A 19,021-nucleotide genomic window follows, 5' to 3' on the forward strand; every position below is an offset into this window, starting at 1 on the left:
TCGGTCAATGGGAGTTTACTTGATTTCTATATATCTATCCTGCTTATCTACCACCATTCAAATGCAGAAGATCGAATACGACCTGTCTAATTTGACTTGTGCGACGTATCGTTCATTTTTTTTATGGACAGTCAGGAGGCGAGAAGATAGCATAGCATTTAAACACGGACTCATTTCCAATAGTAACACGAAAGAGATATAACCGTCAAGGATGAGGGTGCTTCTGGGCATGATCAAAACAGATCCGAAGGCCATACATAACATATCAACAGCACAAATTCCCGCTGAAGGAGTCGGGGAGCACACATAAATCAAATATGCCAACACGCACAACAAAACGAAGAGAAATGTCTCTAGTGAACGACAAATAAACCAACAAAATACACAGGGCCATCAAAACGTAACATGACTTCGCGAACCAGAATCACGCCGAGTGATACTACTCGAAGGGTATCAAAAACTGATTTTTCTCTCGCGACAAAATAGCGAGAACCATGACAGACCAGAAAGACAGAAGAAGGAAAGGACGTGACACCGTGGGTTGCTCTGCATCGATCACAGCAAGATCAGGTAGTTGGATGGAGCAATACCGGTCTCTCCGGTGGCCTTCCTGGCCTGCCACCATCTACCGCTCACATCGGACACCTCCAAAATCTCATGCTTGGTGAAACTGATCTCATTGGCGTCTTCGGGGTTGGCCTCATACGAATAGATGGCCTTCGCACGGTACGGATATTCCGTTGGCTGGGGAACCTCATCTGGTGTGCCATTGTTAGGCAGGTTCGTGGCGGACGGGTTGCCGAAGCGGGGCTGCGAGGAGCTGCGGTGTTCGGAGCCAGGGGCTCCACCGGGGTAGCCCGACACGGGGGAAGAAGTCTCGAAGCCATTGAGTTGAGCGGACGTGTACATCTGCGGGGGCTGGCTGGATGTCGTCTCGGGTCTATTGCCGAAGGCGGTTGACATAGGCCTGCCATTTCCATACGAGCCAGCACCTTCCTTCTGAAGGGCGAACGAATCGATGAAGCCGCGATGCGAAGCCTGAGGGCTAGATCCGAAGTAGAATATCCAAATGATCTGCATCAAAGGTAAGTCACGTACTGCCTAGTGGGTCTGTGTCGAAGCCGGTTATCACTTACAATAACCATAGCCAAAAGAATGAACCCAGCACCGGCAGCTTGCGATGCGGCGCTGTTCGCATACACTAACGAGTTGATGGAGATTGTTGTAATAACAAGACCAGCGGAAAGATACCCCACGATCTGCCATAAGTCAGTACGAAGGGTTGTCGAAAGACTGGGTCTATTATGCGACATACCGCTATGTTGTAGACGGTACCAGTATCGGTGCCGAAGACAAGCGCCATACCAGCAATGCAGCAAAAGGAGTAAGCAACAGCCCACCACGAATAGGTGGGGTATCCGCCATGTACGCCAGTGATGATGGACGAGATGAATGCGATCAACCAGGCCAACTAAACGAAGAAAAGGTGATTAGCCGTGAACCCGAGCCATCGCACCAGAATGGATTGAAATCATACAATTGAGATGGACGTGGTCGCGAGCGCAAAAGGGTCGCCCAGAATATTGCTGGCTCTGAAGCGCGCCATTTTTCGTGGAGGCTCAGGATAGGTATATGGCTTCTGGAAGGAGGGGGAACGCGAAGAGTAAGCCACCATGAATGTGGTTCGAACGAGGTCGCAGAGAAGTTATATAGAAGCGTCCGGAATGGGAGGATGCTATTCAAGACGCGATGCGACGATGACTTTGAAGGCCCCGATGGTGTATATGGAAAGTAGCAGAAAAGGTCCTTCTATGCCTTTAATGTGTTGAGTCAATTGACGATTTAGGTCGGATGTGATCTGAGAATGGGAAAACCGTCGAGTGTGGCAATGAGCGTGAGATCCGACCAAGGTGGAAGAAAGTGTCCGACTACAGAGCAATTAGCCAGGTGCTCAGGTGGGCGAACGTGTATGATCAAGGAACATGCAAGTTGATCGACGGCGCGCGGAGGACATCGTGAGGAACGACAACAACGCGATCCCCAAGGAGCCTCATGCAGGGAACAGGACAGAAAGGTAAAGCGGATGAGTGCGACCAAAACTCGAAATAAGATTTAGAGGAACAAGAACAAGGATCGACGCATCACATACTTCTGAGACAGACAGGTTAAATGAATGTGGAATGGCTGAGGGTCGGCGAAAGGGGAGGAAGAGAAGCAGTGGCACCGATCGTCTCAAACCGGCGGAGCAATCGAAGGAGTGAATCGAGGAACAAGTGCTCGGAGAGGTTGGCTTGGGTTGGTGTTCAGACAAGCCCACGGAATGCCCCTTGCAGAAGCACGAAGAGAAACAGCAGCACCAGGCTGGAGAAGAACGGATAATGATGAAACGTTAGTGTCGAAAAGAGGCGGATGGAGAAGCAGAGGAATGAATCAAGAGAAGCGGGAGACGGAGGAGAAAAAAAGAGGGGAAAAGAGGGAAAGAAACAAAAGGTGATAGATGAAAATAGAGATAATAGAGAAGACGATGGGGGGGGAGGGGTGAACGAGTGAAACGAGTGGGAAAGGGAAAGAAAAGTCGATGGGGTAGACAAGCCGACCGGATAGAGGAGAAGGGAATGATGAGAGAAAGAGAGGAATGGGAACGGCTGGAGATGGAGAAAGGCGAAGCCCAAATCTGGAGGGAGCCGTGAGCGAGACCTACTTAGTTCCAGGTTCGAGGTCCGGGAAAAGGAGATGATGGATGGGTGGGTGGATGGATGGGTGGATAGTGGATGGGAATGGGGACAATTGGGTGGAAGGGGAAAGGGAAAACAAATGGGATCGAGTTTCAGAGCGACGGTGCCTGGCCCGAGTGGCCCACGCGAACCGCAGAAAGACAGTACTTAACCCTCAGGCACTGTCTTTTTGGGGGCCCCCCCTGGGTTTAGTGCGTGGCCTGCGACGTATGGCAGTTTGGCATACATCTATCTATCTGTCTATCTATCTAACTAATAGTTCTATTTCTATTATTCTGTCTACCTAGTTCATCAGTTGATAGATAACTACTTGGTTAGTTTACCAATTAACAATTGGGTACTACTAGAGTGGTTTTCTCTGCCGTTACTATTCTTATAGTAAGGGGGGGAAAGAACCGGGCTGTGAAGGATGACGACTTGTCCTGTAGGTTATTTACTCCGGACTTACAGTAAGTAAGTAGTATCTGCTGTCATTTCGTTAATCGCAAGTTGTAATTATCTTTATTTTTTCAATTATGGTCGCATTAATTATCAATGGGTGAATACATTAAAAGAAAGGATACTTAAGCTCAGCTTTAGTACGTCGTCCCTTTCATTGAGATTTTCAAAAAAGCCTAGACTAGACTTCACAATAACAATGATTATATTTTGATTGGCATGTGCACGTCAAACAATTTCAATTTTAATAATTCATCCCGTTAGACAAAAAAGTAATATTAATTTCCACGGCCCATCTCATTCCCCTCTCATTACTACCACTTCGGTTACTAGTAGTACTAGGTAGTGTCAATGTGTCTTGTTTTTTTTTACCCCCCGGGAGAGAAAGAATACTAATGAGATCGATGCATTTTCCTTATGAAAACTGGGTCCCGGCCTAACCCGCTTTGAGGCGGCACGACACGCAAACTCCGGTCATGATTGTTGTTTGATTAGTCGATTTCCCGGAGGGCCTCGTCGCCCCTCTTTTAGTGCCGGTGGTGGATTCTCTTCGTCCATTCTGGCCCCTGGAAAGGCTGAGGCTGAGTTGTGGCTCTCGTGGCGGCGTCGATGGCCTGTGTCCACCGTTTTGAACAGTTGGTTTGGTCGCTTGAGACCTGCGAAATTTAATAGTTACTACTACAGTAGTTCAAATACATAACGAGATCATTGGTAGCGATGTACACCGTACGACATGGCTCAGCGAGGATTCACCCAACATTCTTATACCAGACAACCAACGGTTTCTTTCGAAGGAAAACAGCCACTCTAAATTAAGCCTTACACTGACTGCCACGATTCCAACCCTGCTGATCATGTTGCTGCTGCTTACGCCCCAGGTGATCCTGGGAATAAATGGTGATAGTGTTCTTCCCCTTCGGTAGTTGGTTATTTGGGAATAACATGACTCGTATGGAACACTGGTCCAAATTTGGTTTTATTCTAGCATAGCACTCATTATTACTTCACTACATAACTAGTAATTAAGCAGGAATGAATTCATAAACATAGTTGCAAAGGTACCAAATTATCATCATCATCATCCATATCTCAGACTGCAAGGCTTAGACCTGCAGATACCCCCTATCGGACTGTTGCTGACCAGCCAGCCCATCACAAGCAACCTTGTGTAAACACACAGTATTCATACCGTACACAGTAAGCAGGTGAGACACAGCTGGCTGTGCCCAACACAGTAAGAATCACGAGTTACCTAGGTACGATTATAGCAATCCTTATACCTCGTATCACACTCACACACAGACACACATCTGATCACGAGCTCATCTTCTTGTACTCTCTCCCCTCCGTCAAAACATTACCTCGTACACACACATATAAGGTAGGCCAAACAAAGAATCTCCCACGACGTATCCTCCTTCTCATCACAATCACAATCACAACACACTTTCATGCTCCTCATGCAAGGATCGCGCTCATGAGACAGACATAAAAGTACCCGGTCGGAATTCTTCCCCGTGGGTCTTCTTCGTCTCTAATATGTACCATGTATGTACTCCGTAAGGTAAGGTGACTTGTGTCCTTGAAATGAGCCAGGTAACCTTTGAGTCTACTTTCAGCAGGTATTGTAGATACCCACTCAATACTACTACAGTAAGTATGGAGTACACACGGATCACTGTGACTACTAGTAGACATAGGGACATGCGCCGTTCTTCCTTCCGGATTTCGGCGTGGTCGATCAGTTCTGCCGGGAGTCCAGATCCTCTCCGTGCGTCGTCGGTATACTGCAACCCCGGCTGCCGGTCTTTGTTTGATGGACCCCCGGAAGGGAGCAAGATCAAAGGCCGGTCGGTCTGTTTCATGTCCAGATGGAAGAAACAAAAGAAAGGCCTGATGATTACCAACGGCTTCACTGCCTATTCAGTGGTCGTTGCCACACAAGACGATGGTTCTCAATGGATGAATGGCTCGTTCGTCTACGTTCAGTAGAAGAAAGAATTACTTACTACACAACATTCTCCTCTATAACGACCACCCTTAACTTAACCATGACCAGGACAAACAAAGAGGTATCATATCATATCACAAGCCAAGCACGCTAAAAGAACAAGGGAACGGAACCAGAAGAAGAAGAAGAAGAAAAAAAAGCAACTGCCTCATTCTCACAACTCCTTCGCTCGCCGCTCCCTCACCACTTCCTCCCGTTTGACCTCCCTTTCCACATCCTCCAGTCTTCCTTCCCATTCGGCCCAACATTCACCGCCACTAACCAGCGCCACTTCGTACCATCGCTGCAAGACTCGAGCAGACCGCACACGTAGCTCGGAGATTTGTTTGGCCTGGTCCTCCTGAGTTCGCGCCAACTGGTCCAGTCGCGGCTGGAGCTGGATAAGCGACGCTGAAGTCTCGGCGTCCGGGATGGGGAGGTCATTCAACGAAGTGAGTCGGGAGGCGGTTTCGGGGAATGCAGAAGCGTAGGATAGGACAATTGAGGCGAGGTTCTGTGTCGATAGATTCTCAGGGAGTGATTTGGAAGGTGTTTGGCGGAAGAGGTCGGGGAAGCGGTCGTCTGGACGAAATACTAGATTAGCTATTGATCCACCCCTACGTACACAGTTCATCAGATGTAAGAAGGTCATTCATACGGAGACTCAGGACATCTCTGACGGCCGGAATGTTTCTGCTCAGCTTTTCCAGGTCCCTTTCTAGGCGAAGAAGACGGCGCGAGACGCTGTCATCGAGAGATGCGGGCTTTGCGGGCGGCGTGGGATTGCCAGTCCAGTTTGCATCGCCGGTCAAGAGGTATGTGAGACGCCGCAGACGGGTCTCGAGGAGCTCAATTGTGGCACCGGCGACCGCGTCGTTTTCGAGGGTCATTGTGTAGGTTGCTTAGTAGAGGTTACCCTGTTCGGACAATGTTGCTGGAACCACGGTTCTCGAATCTCGATGCTAAGGGAAGACGGCGTCGTTGGGGGGGTGGACAATGCAAACGTGACATACAACATCAACAAACGGCACGTGGGGGAGCCCATTATTTAGTCCCAAACAATGGTCAAACAAAACCCTGTTGATCCTAATGCGTCGCTCAGCCTTAAGTTGCTTCTCATTTGACATTCCAAGCGCTATATCTAATTATGCCAGGTTCTAGATCTCGATTGCGGGACGCCTAGGTATTTAGTCTAAATGACAATAATTACGGATCAACTTAAGACTTCAGCCCTGGGTGTCATGTCGCCTTGTCGTCGACTTGGTCCCACATCGCATCGGCATTCTGCGAAGGTTGCACAGGTCCAGCTGTGCTACTCCGGCTGAGCAAAGGGCGTCCACCTCTTTCCTCCATTTCCTGCCCCCGGCCCACTCCCTCGTCAAATGATGGAACCTGGTAGTCAAACACATTCACATTTGGCGTTGTACGACCTTCCTGTTGATTGAGCGGTTCCTGTTCAATGCGTCAGCACATAATGTCCTGAGGTTTCAGCTATGCCTCCTGGGAACTGACAGAAGCACTCAATGCACGGTTCTGGCGGCCAGATTGGGTTCTAGTACTATCTACTTCCTGACATTCGGCCTCAAATGCTTGATTGTCTAAGTGCACGAATTTCTGTAATTGCCGCTGTTAGTTCCAATCACTCTTGCCGCCAATCAGTAGACGTTGCCTTACCTGAAGTTGACTGGGAGCTGGCTCTTCCGGCACGTTCATTGCATTGTTATTGGCGTAGACAAGCAAGACATTCTTAGATTCTTCGCGGGCCGCTCGAAGGACCTCAATTTCCCTGACCTTGCGAGCGGTATACCCAATGACGTCGGAGTTGTGCAGAGCTGCATCGCCTTCTGAGCTTGTTCCGGCCTGGCGATTCGTCGCATCGTCGGTCGAAAAGCTGATCCGCCACCATTGATACTCATCATCGGCTGGGGTAGCGCATCCATTCGTGGAGCCTTCGGAGACACGGCGCTTTAGAACATAAGTCACATGCGGCTCAGTACACACGCCCCGCAGTGTGTACTTGTGATGTGGTAACTCGCCCGAAGAAGAAGCTTCAGTGAGGATTTTAGAATAGCCCCGGAGGCTTTCCATGGCATCCTGCTTCTTAGTCTCCAGCTCTATTTCAGGGACCAGTTAGCGCTGAGTGGCAATCATACGGGTCTTCGGAATGCTACCTTTGAGCTTTGCTTCTATTTTACAGGATATCGCTTTCAGCTCATCAGCCACCCTCTGGGCCTCTGCATTCGCCGACTCTGGAGTAAAAGCAGTCGTTTCATTGGACAAACTCTTGGGCAGTGTCAAGGAAACCGCAGCAGCAGCTTTTTCCAGTGTCTCTCTAGAGGTCAGTCCTTGATGAATGACCGACTTAGATGTTGAGAAGCGATTTATCAAGCCCTCTAGTCTGAAGACTTGTTCGTAGATCTGGAGCCTTTGCGCACGGAACTCCCTTGAGAGATCTCGGTTGGCCGCAAGATACCGATCAGGATAGAAAACTGCAGGGATTTTCACATCAACCGGTTTACTGGAGCCTTCCAGCTTGATTGTGAAGACCTCTGCGACGTGTTCTAGCCATACGTCGTCAAGATCTTCGCCCGGTCTGTCGGACCACATGGTGTGGTCGATAACATCATAGAGAGTCTGGCCATGCTCTTGCTCCACGTAGGAATCTAGTAAGAAGAACTCTTTATCCAATGGTGTGTCATAAATCGAAAGAGGTCGCTTATATGCAGTTGACGAGAATATGGTCGCCAATTGATTGTCTGGGTCTGCCCGAACCGCAGCTTCTTGCCACGATTCCAAAAATCTAGCCGCGCTGCCCTCCGAGTCGTAACTGGACATGCTTTTCAGGTTGGCTAATGCATCAGCACTTCCGAAGGCGCGATCGGTAGTGTCCAAAAATGCTGCCACTCGCTGGGCTTCGTATATAATATCGTCCCATTCAGTATCACCGTCCTGCGCGTCATCAATAGTGACAATCTTAGGAAGAGTAATAGACTGGCCGTTCCACCACTGTGGATCTTTTCCATAGTCCGTGAGAAGTCGGTTCCTGAGAAGAAGAGCTTCTCTCGCCAGAGGAATCGAATGAAGGATCGTCAACAGTCCACCCAGGTACATGTTGTCATGGGATGGTCGTATGAAGGCCGGTTCACCATCTTTCCTCCTCCGCTCTGCTGGATCGGGGCTTATGATAATTTCACGAGAGGTAGAATTGAACAACGTCATTGCCCAGGCGCCTTCATCATAGTGGTCTCGAGTAGCTCGACCAAATTTCGCTTCATTCGTTGTGACACCCGTCTCTTGCTGTCCGAGATTTTGATTCAAAGACATGGCCATAGCTTGTTGCAGTTCCCGCTCCTCTTGCTCGGCCAAGGTTAAGCCCTTGTTGGCGTCTGCGTGAAGCGGGGTTAGCCTAGCAGGAAATCAGGCAGTCCCTCAGTGTGCCCTCACCGTTAGCAGTCTGTGTCGGTGCAGGTGCGCTATGTTGATATTCGGAACCAGATGCCTGTTCACTCGAGTTTAGGGCCGATGGTGGGCGTGAAGGAGCGGTGATCGAGGAACCGGGGGCCGGGTCGGCGTGTTCGATCTGGAACGCTTCATCAAGGCACATCTGTCAGTACTAACTCAAATACACATCACTCTGACAAAAGAGATACAATCATACCAGGAACGGCAGAATCATTTTGGTATCCGATATTCTATATCGACATATGTCTGACAATCAGTCGCTGCTCCCAACACATCGTGCGCGGTTTCAGGACGTCACCTGCGTCTGAGGGCCCGTGGGGTCTTCAAAATAGGCATTTATGGCTTGGTTCGAGTTTAAGTTATTCGCCTACAACCCGATCTAGTCAGTTAAACTGCAATAGTCCCAACTTAAATCAATGTTCACCTTGAGAAAGCTTATTGCCTGTTCGCGGGTTGAGCTGGTGAAGCTCACGAAGTTCGCAATAGCTTCCTCCGTTGGTTCGGAGGCCATGTCGGAGCCTCCCCGTCTCAATCCCACCGGCTGGAGGAGGTCGCCCTTGCAATAACCAAATAAGTAGAAGCGCCCGATAATAAATTCAACAGACCAAGTGAGGGCGACTTCCAAAACCGGTCACAGTGCGAAAGCCAGATGTAGCTGATGATAGAGGATTGTTTGAATCGATCGGGAGAGCTTCCCCACCACATGACATGCGGCTGCCAAGCCCCGGATAGCCAGACGCATTGCCTGCAGCAAACATGCGTCACAAATTCACTAGATAAATCCTAAGCGAATGCTACACATTCCATCTACCTGAATATGATATTATTCTCTATCACAATCATGAACTACTACTAGAAACAGTGCTTGAGTGCAGATTGCAATATTTTTGACTGCCAATAAGCTAGGGTTTCGCCTAAGCCGACAGCAGTTCTCCTTCTGAGATCCTCAGTAGCACTGCAGATAGCGGACTGATTTGTGTACTTCATGTTCACTAGTCAGTAATTGGCGATGCTCATTAATAGGCATATGATATGCCTAATATTTTGCGCATGTTCTAGTCAAGTAATACCTCATGCCAAAGGGGTCATGCACTTTGTCACGTTAGGTATATATATATTTAGGACATCGACCTCTTTTAACTACTTACTAGTAGTACTAATATCCGCATGGTGATAGTCAAGCTGCATCTGCTAATACTACTACTTGTATGGTATAACGGTACTATCTTGATCACAAGAGCTGGTATTAGAGGTACTTACTATTAGTAGTAGGCTTGGACAAAGTGAAAGACAGTGATGCCATGATTTCAATCAATACTAAGTACTCAGTATAACCAACTCGCGGCCTGGCTAATCAATAGTCACTAGTATATACTATGATTACTAGAATGGGTACGAACAGGAACCCGAGCATAAGTAGTAGTCTCAAAGTACTAGAAGTACCAATCGGTACTCAGTAGAATGAATACCTTTGTATGGCCATGTCTAGACTCCTCTACTTACCGCCTGCGTGAGACTTGACGTACGGAGTAGATTGAAATTGATTATTTTATTTATATAATTGTAGAGATAATCTCGCAGTCCTAGTAATAATCGGTTCCCCGTGAATGATGAGAATTTTTGATATTATTGTATTCTAAAAGACAGTAATACCATGATTAACCTGAAAGGATGTTTATCTTGGTACATCAGTTAGTTGCTTCATTTTAGACCAATCCTATGCCCCGGCCAAACCCAGACACGAGCCAACCATCAGCAGGACAGAGTGTCTGTGCTAAATCTGCTAAATGGATTAGTCGCAGCTACTTTCCATCTAGCCTAAACCCGCCCCGTTTTTCCTCTCCATTCATCTGTCCCTTCCCCATTGTCAGCATTATTCCCACCACCGTTGAAGCTACTAGAGTTCATTTCGTTCGGGATCTTCTCCTCCTCCCCCCTCTCTCCAATAATAACAGAAGTTACACTAGAGAGGTATGTTCAATAGTCCGGCTCTGCTATCTATCTAGTCTAACGAGACCAGCCAGCACATCAGGATCATCGTAACCACGGTTACCCAAACCCCCTCCCGCTCTCCTCAATAACCTCTCCGCCCCTCCGTCCGCCCCGCTAGCTGGTGCGTTGTTGATGGTTTTCGGTGTCGACCAGACCGATTCTTCTCCAAGCGCTCCACTTCCACCAAACCTGACCGGTTGTGGGGGAGACCCGATCCTCTATCCACAGCCCGCCCTTTTGATCATATTTTTATTGGGTTTTTCGAACCCAAGCTAGTGAGGCGTCGACCCGAATTCCACGAATCATTCTAGAGCTGCCATCAGGGCGTAAAAAGGGGAGGGAGAGAAAACTAAGAAGAGGGAGGTGAAAAAAAAAAAGGCAATCTGCCCAAGCGCGGGACCACCCCTCCGGCCAAAATCCATCACGTCACGTTGTCCTCCCCGTCCTTGCCGAACCGACGTCGGCCGTCAACCTCCAGTCTCCCGTCAGGATGGCCGCTGCTTTCGACGACGAGGATCTCTCTGTCTCGCTCCCACCCATCAACAATTCCGATCGCTCTCGTGACCGTACCGCCGGGACTGAGCCTCCTTCCAATTCCAACATTCCCGCCATGGCGATGCCTCCGCCATCCCGCCCGATCGGAAAGGGCGGCGAGCCTCCGATGCAGTCACCAGCAACCACCCGGGACATGCAGCGCCTCGATCAGTACCAGACGATAAAGATACTGGGGGAGGGCTCCTTTGGCAAGGTGAAACTGGCCATTCATCAGCCCAGTGGTCGTCAGGTCGCTCTGAAGATCATCTCCCGTCGCAAATTGCTGTCTCGTGACATGGTTGGTCGTGTTGAACGTGAGATCCAATACCTCCAACTGCTGCGGCACCCGCACATCATCAAATTGTACTATTCCCTGCTTCATGCCGCAATGGCGGAGAGATTCCGATGTGAAAGCTTCAACAATGGCTAACTTGCTGGTTTCCCAACAGATACACCGTCATTGCCACCAAAACCGACATCGTTATGGTGTTGGAATATGCCGAACGGGAACTTTTCGATTATCTAGTCAAGAGGGGCCGGTGTAATGACGCTGAAGCCCGCAAGTTCTTCCAGCAGATCATATGTGCTGTGGAGTACTGCCATCGTCATAAAATCGTACATCGTGACCTCAAACCGGAGAATCTTCTGATCGATAGCGAGAAGAATGTGAAGATCGCCGATTTTGGTCTGAGCAACATCATGACGGACGGAAACTTTCTGAAAACCAGTTGCGGAAGCCCTAACTATGCAGCGCCAGAGGTCATCTCCGGGAAGCTTTATGCGGGGCCGGAGGTAGATGTATGGAGCTGTGGTGTCATTCTCTACGTGCTGTTGGTAGGAAGGCTTCCGTTCGACGACGATTATATACCGGCCCTTTTCAAGAAAATTGCCGCGGGCAACTTTCATATGCCTGGCTACATATCCCCCGGAGCTGCTCGGTTAATTAGGTCAATGCTGCAGGTACATCCTGTTCATAGGCTTACTATCCCTGAGATCCGTCAAGATCCCTGGTTCCTTCAAGACCTACCCAAATACCTACAGCCGCCGCCCGAAGAATTCATTGCTACCGGTGTCGATCCGAATAAGGCCATTGATCCCCGCAAGTTGGTACCGGGGAAGCCCCTGTCAGTGCAGCACAAAATCCATCAAGTAGCTATCTCCAAGCTGGAGAGAAGTATGGGTTATGCCCGCGACGATATCGAGGATGCGCTCAAGAATCCGGAGCCCAGCGCCATCAAGGACGCTTTCTTTATCATCATGGAGAATGAGATGATGCAGACCAATTGTGAGTAATACAGAAGATCTCTTTCTTATGGGTCTTTGCCATTGTCTCTGTCACGTGTGAAGCGTGCTGACACTCTCCAGCGCCAACAGACGATAATATGTTGGTACCCCCGGTAACACCCTCGCCTCCTCCCGACAGGATACCTAAGCCTACTGCAACGTCTGGACGAGCAACTCCTGTTCCTGCTCCGGGAACCCCACCTGGTCCTCCAACAAGAACACGTAGTGGTTCGCAACGCCAGACCTATCAACCGCCTCAGCAGAGCGATGCCGACGATTTAAACGCACCTCGCGTGAGCCATGTTCGGATTTTACCAACGAGCTTACCTTATGTCCACGACCAACTCATGGAACAGCGCGAGCGCGAGCGCGAACGCGAACGTGAGCAAAGAATCCAGGCCACTGACCGGTTATTGGAGGAACAAGCGCAACGTGGTCCAGAATCCGAGGGAGACTCGCGCCGTGGTGGCCGCTCCCCGGAGGAACAAGAGGCGACAGCAAGGGCTCTGAAGCCGCATTCTCGTAGTATTATAGACCTTGACAAGTTGCGTTTGGAGCCGCCTGAAGGTCGGAGTGCTCCGCATCAACCCAAGAAATCTCGCAAATGGCAGTTTGGCATTCGTTCACGCAATCAGCCTTACGAGGCAATGCTTTACCTTTACAAGGCCATTGAAGCACAAGGCGGGATATGGGAAATCCAGCCAGCTGGTGCAGGTGAGTCCACACTAGATCTACTTCTCAACTCAGGGTGATTAATGTATTTTCTTTTCAGACGGGTTGCAGATCGGAGTCAAGCCAGCCGACGCAGGACAGCCGCAACCGCTGCAGAGCAAGTATCCTGACCTACCATCGGACTACTACATCCCGAAAGAACCGTGGTTCATACGAGCCCGCCTCTTGAAAGAAGGCGTCAGAGCTCCAGGCCCGTCGACCAGTGTCCACAGCAGTCGAAGTGATCTAGAGGAACTTCGCCGCCGCGTCAACCTCTCAAGTGCGCCAGCTTCCTTGGATGACAGAAATTTAACTCCAGAGCACGCGAGCATGTCGGGTCCTTCATCTGCGACGCAGCATCATTCCATTTCGCGCATCTCTTATGGTGTCTGGGTGTTCGTCGACATCCAGCTGTACCAGCTCGAAGAGAATAATTACATGGTCGATTTCAAATGCGATGGATACCAGAATGTGATCCGTGGCGAAGGGGATGCCGATTGGCATCCCATCAGCAAGCGGTTCTGGAACAAGGAAAAAGAGGTCACTAGTCCCTATCCGTTCCTTGACGTGGCATCGGATTTGGTGGCTCAGCTTGCGGTTGCTAGCTGAGGTCTCAGCGAGTTGTTCTTAGATTTGTGAAGGCGTTCGCATGGGTGTTTTGGAGCATATAATAGGCAGCATTCGGCGTTTCTTGATTGTCCAGCTATGCACCACTGTTTCTATCGGCTGCATTCATTTTTAAGCTGGTAGCTGAGCATCATACCGACCAACCTTTATTTATAATATATTCCACATTTTCCTCATATCAAATAGATCATGTCCAACTGCTTCTTCATGAGTCCGGTCTGAAAGGCGGTCACGCTAGATAGTTAACTTGCTTGTCTCCGCATCCGAACTATTCCGCTCTCCACATTTCTTTTCTTTCCCCGCAAAGACCGAGTAGCCTATGGTTCTTTGCTGGCTAATGCGCAAACGCCCTGAAACTGATGGATCGAGTCAAGAAGTTCAAGTGCCACCAATGCAATAGGTCATATACCAAGTTCGAACACCTTTCAGTACGTTTTGCACGCCTTTCCTTTGCCAGAGACCCCTTGTTAACAAGGCCCAGAGACATGAGCGAACTCGTAGGTTTTGGGAATGGCATTCATTATTGCACGAATCTCACGCTACATAGATACCAATACTAGGCCATTTCGATGTGATGAATGTGGCAGAAGCTTTGGACGAGGTGATGTCCTTGGCCGACACAAGAGGCTCCATGCCCGCTCTCGAGCAAATGCCTCCTCAGACGCAGCACAATCAGTAGGCGGCACAAACGAGGGCAATCTACCCAGTCCCAAAGGATCTGCACTGAGCCTTCTAGGCATGTCTTCATTCGAACAGTCTCCATTGTCGGAGAATCAGCAACTGCTCGGCTCTGACAACCTAATGGATTGGTTTATGCCCGACTTTTGGGGCCCATCGGCCATCCCTCTACCATTCACAGAACTTCCAAATCAACTGCATCTGCAAATATCCAATGGCCCGAACATCCTATCTGCAGAGGACCCCGGAGCTTCTCAACAAGAACCTGGAAAGATAGCCATGCAGCAAAGCTACAATTTGATAGAGGACCAGTCAAAACGCTTGAACTCGGAATTGCATAGCTCGGGGATCACATCCGCTTTCCTTGACGCATGCTTGCAGCAATTCTTCGAATGGCTTTCACCATGCTTCCCGGTCATACATGAACCAACATTTTCAACACGTGAAACCATCCCGCCACTCCTCCTAAACATGGTAGCCCTCGGTTCCTTATTTGTATGCCAACCAGACTCATCTCAGAAAGGGGAGATGCTCTGGCGCCTCGGCCATACCGCAGTAGCGACCTCCTGGCAAACACTAAGTAGCCTGCGGGGGCCGCGAGATGCCTGCGACGGCGTCCAATTGGTCATGACGGCGCTTCTAGGTCAACTCTTTGCACTACTTTCGAGCAATGAAAGCATACGAACAACTGCATTTGTATGGCATGGACTTGGCTTCTACTGGGCGCGAACATCTGGCATGTACGCCGCCGAAGATATGCAACACTACGATAATCCAGGACGAGATGCCCCAGACTCGGCAAAGCACGCGGCATGGTTGACATGGGCGGCCATTGAAACCAAACGACGCGCAATCCTAGGCCACTATATACTCGACGGCCTAATCTCACAAGCTTCAGGTTCCCCGGCCAGCACTCGTCACCTAATAAATTCCATCAAAACCGCATGCCCTGATGCTGCCTTCCTCGCAAAGACCGCAGACGATTGGATCGTCGAAATGGAAAAATCGAGCCCAACTCAACGTCCCTTCAGCGAAGTCTTTGTCTCCGTCTTCTCACCAGATTATTCAAGTTCCTCCCCACCACGTCTCTCAGTATTCTCTACCCTTGTCACCCTAGAGGGTCTACAATCCCTCATATCTGACCTGCACGAAACCACCGGACCGGTATTCGGCGCAGTTTCCGAAAGGCAGATTATCCAAGCTTTGTTAAATATCTACGACAAAAACATCAGTGAAGAATCACCCATCCACGACAACAACTTTCAACTCACCCTCCGATGGCACACTGTCTGTCTTGAACTAGCCGTATCTTCTGCTTCCTTATGTCGAAGGATATGTCACGCATATGGTCTACAGCAGCCCCTCGGAGGAATGGCCACCAAGGAAGACCAGCTGTCATTTGGTCTGAACCAATGGGCTAGAAGCGCCGGTGCTACGAGAGCAGTTCTACATGCACTTGCTATTACTCGAATTGTCAGCCAGATTCCGTTCAAGTCAGCTCACGCGCCTCATATCCCGGCTGCTATATATGCGTCGGCAGTTGTGATGGGTGGATGGTGTTTATCCCGCGAAGAGACGATCCATGTCGGGCCAGATACACCATGGCATGATATCTGGCGTGAGGGACATGACATCAACCAGTACCTCCGGCATGAAGATACCGACGGGACTAAAGTCCAACTGCTCAATGAGATGAACTTTCTCCAGATCAGTCTGGAAACTATCACGTCGCGCTGGAGCGTGTCTCGTCCAATGGCAGAAACAATTCAACAAATAGCCACCTTGGCTCGACAATATCATTAATTGATGGAAAAAGATATGAAGGATGTCCAATCGAGTATATATATATATACAGAGACAGATCATCATCGTTAAAAGTACTTGGAAGTTCTCTTCCTGATCCACGGCCCGAAGAAATATAATGGTAATCCCAAAGCGAGGACCGCCCATTGTACAGCAGCGAACTCATAGAACATCTTGTCCACACCCTGGGAGGTCATCCAGTCCACTGATCCCTTGCTCAACCCGAAGGCAACGACATTCTTGCTAGCATTCACCAATACTAGCGCCTCGCCGCTAGTGTCCGGGTATGAGTCGACAACGTATGACAACATCACCGAAGGGACTAGCGTCAACCCTGCTGCAGACATGGCCGAGCCTACTGCCGGTATCACATACTGCATGTGGCGGGAGACGGTGTATCCAAAGATAACCAGACCGAGTGGAGTGATGACGAACGGGATAATGAGCGCGGGGACCCGATGCTCCGGTTTATGGACGCCATTGTTACGTTTGCGGAGATAGGTAGAGAGAGCGTCGGTCAGAGGGCCCGCGATGGGCCACACGACGAGAATGCCGACGAAGCTACCAAACGTCCAGAGGCCGAGAGCGGCAGAGGAGAAGTTATATGGCGGAGGGGAGAAGATGTCGGCAGAAAGGGTGGATATAGAGACCACACTGTCGGCATAGCATAGTCAGCGTGCTTGATTCCAGGAGATAATCATCCTGGGAAGGGAGTTAACCTACCCTCCTAATACAACACCGTACATCATCGCAGCTATCAAAACCCCCGGGACTAGCAGCATGGGCAACGGTAGCCAGAACAGCCGAGCCAGTTGCTTGAAGACACCATTTTCTCTCGCTGCATCCGATAGGCCAACTTTAAACAAACTCTTCCAATACGCTCCGTAGGAGAATTGCTGCTGCTGCTGCCGCCGCCAGGCGTTGACATCGGGCACGGCCTCGACGTGGCTATGATAGGCCTCGGCCTTCTCTCTATCGTCCACATCCAATTGCTCCTCGGGACCAGGCTCGTAGAGTGTCTCTGGGAGAAAGAAGAAGGTGGCTACCAAATTGACTGCAGCAATGATGAGACACAGGATGAAGAACCAGCGCCAGCCACGGGCAGCAACGAGGTAACCGGCGATGAGGGGACCGACTTGCGAGCCGGCCGAGAGGAAGAGAGCGTAGATTGCCATTGCACTGGAGTAGTTGCGTTCGTAGAACATGTCTAGGGTTTGTTAGTGGACCCTGCTCGCTTCGCTTCAGACGTATCTTAGAAAGATGGAAATACGAACCAGCTAGGATACTAGGCCCCAATGACTCGATCGATCCATAGCCTGTGGCTGTTAGTAAAAAATCCTATTCATCGCATGGACAAAGTCCCAGGGAATGGTATATCATACCAAAACTAGCAAACACTCTAGCTCCCATCAAGCTATTGTAGTCCTTTGCAACGACCGACCAGATTATCCCAGCGACAAACATAGCCATGGACACGAGTACAACCGGGCGCTTTCCGAAGCATAGTGCCAGCGGCATCCAGACCAGGTTGGCTAGGCCCATGGACAAGACGGACCAGGAGACTAGGTCAGCGAGCTTTTGGTATCCGACGTGGAGATCGGCCGCGAGGGAGTCAAAGCCGGTCGCTATCCCTGACTAATGTGGAACATGCGTGTGAGTAGTGCTGGTCCGGCGACTGGATAGATAGTAGGTATAATACCGAGTACATATTGCCCATGAAGACAAATACATTGACGGTGAGTAGAGCTGCATATCGGACTCTGCGGGGATAGAGCTGTAAATTGCCGATAGGAGGACATAGAGCAGATGGTCAGCGCTTGTTTCTAGTTTGTTTATTTTCCAATTCGATGATGAAGAGGAGGGAGGGACACACCCTAGGATCTATTTGGGATGCCATATTGTACTATGATGGAAGTACTGGTACTAGTACTAGTAGCAGTATTGGACAATTCTCAGGCCACTCAGGGTCCAGCTGTCGTGAGGAACAGAAGAAAGGTCATACGATGCCAAGTTCTATATATCTAGACAGGGAGCGGATCATATATCGGCAGTTGGGTAGTTGTCACTACTACCCCGGATTTACCCCACACAACATATGCCATCATCACATGGGCTAAGCCCACCGGAATCTCCCTGAACAGGGTAGGGACTGGCGTTGAAACGCCACTTCATCCCGGGATGTGGCCCTCGGGTTCCCCGAATATTCGGGACCACGTACGATCCTGCGCCGTAGATGGATTGTGATAGGAAGAGCGAGATAGAGTACACTAGTGGCGTAAAGCTACCGAATAATAGTGCTCCGTCCAGAGGCCCATGCTGCTCAATAGGAGAGCCTGTACGGTGATCTCTATATTAACGGCGGCTGGGGGACTGAGTCGAAGTGCCTCTGGGAGGGGTCGTATCTAGGCGTCATGGCCGTAAAGACTGCGTCTCCGCCCTGCGCGGGTTCTTCCCGACGTCATGACCTCAAACCTTGTTTGCTTTATGATAAACAAAGAGCTTTGCCTCTTAAGTGCTCCTGATAGGACCTTCGAGCAGCGTACACGTGGGATATTGGTGCCTGGTAAGCGGGGAAGGTCATGCTTATTGTTCAATGCTAGGAGAGCTTACCTCGGCGAATCAAGTCGAGCATAGACCGTGCTTAGAGTGTCCTCAACTTTTGGGTAAGCTGTCTGTGAGCTCAACTCTTCTTTGGCGGTCAGATGAGTCTAGCCCCTGGCAGGTCTGGTAGCGAGATTCCAAACAGCGAAGCTAAGCTCCAGTCGTA

General features: G+C 49.9%; 6 protein-coding genes across 6 annotated transcripts; 2 read left to right on the plus strand and 4 right to left on the minus strand.

Moving 5' to 3' along the window:
* Positions 1-409: 409 nt before the first annotated feature.
* sho1 (osmosensor SHO1) lies at positions 410-1,865 on the minus strand. The gene is made up of 4 exons (XM_025537533.1): positions 1,538-1,865; positions 1,316-1,471; positions 1,137-1,259; positions 410-1,074 (listed from the first exon to the last, which is right to left on the minus strand). The coding sequence occupies exons 1-4, from the start codon at positions 1,673-1,675 to the stop codon at positions 556-558; spliced, it is 936 nt and encodes a 311-aa protein (XP_025386371.1). The 5' UTR covers positions 1,676-1,865; the 3' UTR covers positions 410-555.
* A 3,473-nt stretch (positions 1,866-5,338) lies between these two features.
* Positions 5,339-6,053, minus strand: BO83DRAFT_390306 (putative nuclear distribution protein RO10; the record flags this gene model as incomplete). The annotated part of the gene is made up of 2 exons (XM_025532850.1): positions 5,339-5,745; positions 5,789-6,053. 2 exons carry the CDS (start codon positions 6,051-6,053, stop codon positions 5,339-5,341), a joined length of 672 nt encoding a protein of 223 aa, XP_025386372.1.
* Positions 6,054-6,402: 349 nt separating this feature from the next.
* On the minus strand, positions 6,403-8,839 carry BO83DRAFT_316621 (uncharacterized protein; the record flags this gene model as incomplete). The annotated part of the gene is made up of 6 exons (XM_025527667.1): positions 6,403-6,615; positions 6,676-6,777; positions 6,838-7,277; positions 7,335-8,549; positions 8,608-8,767; positions 8,822-8,839. The coding sequence occupies 6 exons, from the start codon at positions 8,837-8,839 to the stop codon at positions 6,403-6,405; spliced, it is 2,148 nt and encodes a 715-aa protein (XP_025386373.1).
* A 2,268-nt stretch (positions 8,840-11,107) lies between these two features.
* Positions 11,108-13,755, plus strand: BO83DRAFT_400204 (carbon catabolite derepressing protein kinase Snf1; the record flags this gene model as incomplete). The annotated part of the gene is made up of 4 exons (XM_025533380.1): positions 11,108-11,514; positions 11,601-12,436; positions 12,517-13,149; positions 13,208-13,755. 4 exons carry the CDS (start codon positions 11,108-11,110, stop codon positions 13,753-13,755), a joined length of 2,424 nt encoding a protein of 807 aa, XP_025386374.1.
* A 376-nt stretch (positions 13,756-14,131) lies between these two features.
* On the plus strand, positions 14,132-16,254 carry BO83DRAFT_418485 (uncharacterized protein; the record flags this gene model as incomplete). Its single annotated transcript, XM_025534819.1, has 3 exons — positions 14,132-14,201; positions 14,255-14,270; positions 14,321-16,254. Coding segments are annotated over 3 exons (2,020 nt in total), but the record flags the coding sequence as incomplete, so codon positions are not given.
* Positions 16,255-16,288: 34 nt separating this feature from the next.
* BO83DRAFT_69021 (MFS transporter) lies at positions 16,289-18,432 on the minus strand. Its single transcript, XM_025537534.1, has 6 exons — positions 18,128-18,432; positions 17,954-18,028; positions 17,637-17,889; positions 17,529-17,570; positions 16,978-17,461; positions 16,289-16,908 (listed from the first exon to the last, which is right to left on the minus strand). Exons 1-6 carry the CDS (start codon positions 18,149-18,151, stop codon positions 16,323-16,325), a joined length of 1,464 nt encoding a protein of 487 aa, XP_025386376.1. The 5' UTR covers positions 18,152-18,432; the 3' UTR covers positions 16,289-16,322.
* Between the last annotated feature and the right edge of the window lie 589 nt (positions 18,433-19,021).

The sequence above is a fragment of the Aspergillus eucalypticola genome (genome assembly GCF_003184535.1).
Source record: "Aspergillus eucalypticola CBS 122712 chromosome Unknown BO83scaffold_18, whole genome shotgun sequence".
Classification (NCBI taxonomy): Eukaryota; Fungi; Ascomycota; class Eurotiomycetes; order Eurotiales; family Aspergillaceae; genus Aspergillus; species Aspergillus eucalypticola.

Bases quoted from the DNA above. Each gene is read 5' to 3' on its own strand.
- sho1 (XM_025537533.1), bottom strand. From the start codon at position 1,675: ATGGTGGCTTACTCTTCGCGTTCCCCCTCCTTCCAGAAGCCATATACC. The intron at 1,472-1,537 runs GTATGATTTCAA...TTCTTCGTTTAG, and splicing joins CGACCACGTCCATCTCAATT to TTGGCCTGGTTGATCGCATT. The intron at 1,075-1,136 runs GTAAGTGATAAC...CCTTTGATGCAG, and splicing joins TTCTTTTGGCTATGGTTATT to ATCATTTGGATATTCTACTT.
- BO83DRAFT_69021 (XM_025537534.1), bottom strand. From the start codon at position 18,151: ATGGCATCCCAAATAGATCCTAGG. The intron at 18,029-18,127 runs GTGTGTCCCTCC...GGCAATTTACAG, and splicing joins CATCCCAAATAGATCCTAGG to CTCTATCCCCGCAGAGTCCG. The intron at 17,571-17,636 runs GTATGATATACC...TAACAGCCACAG, and splicing joins TAGAGTGTTTGCTAGTTTTG to GCTATGGATCGATCGAGTCA.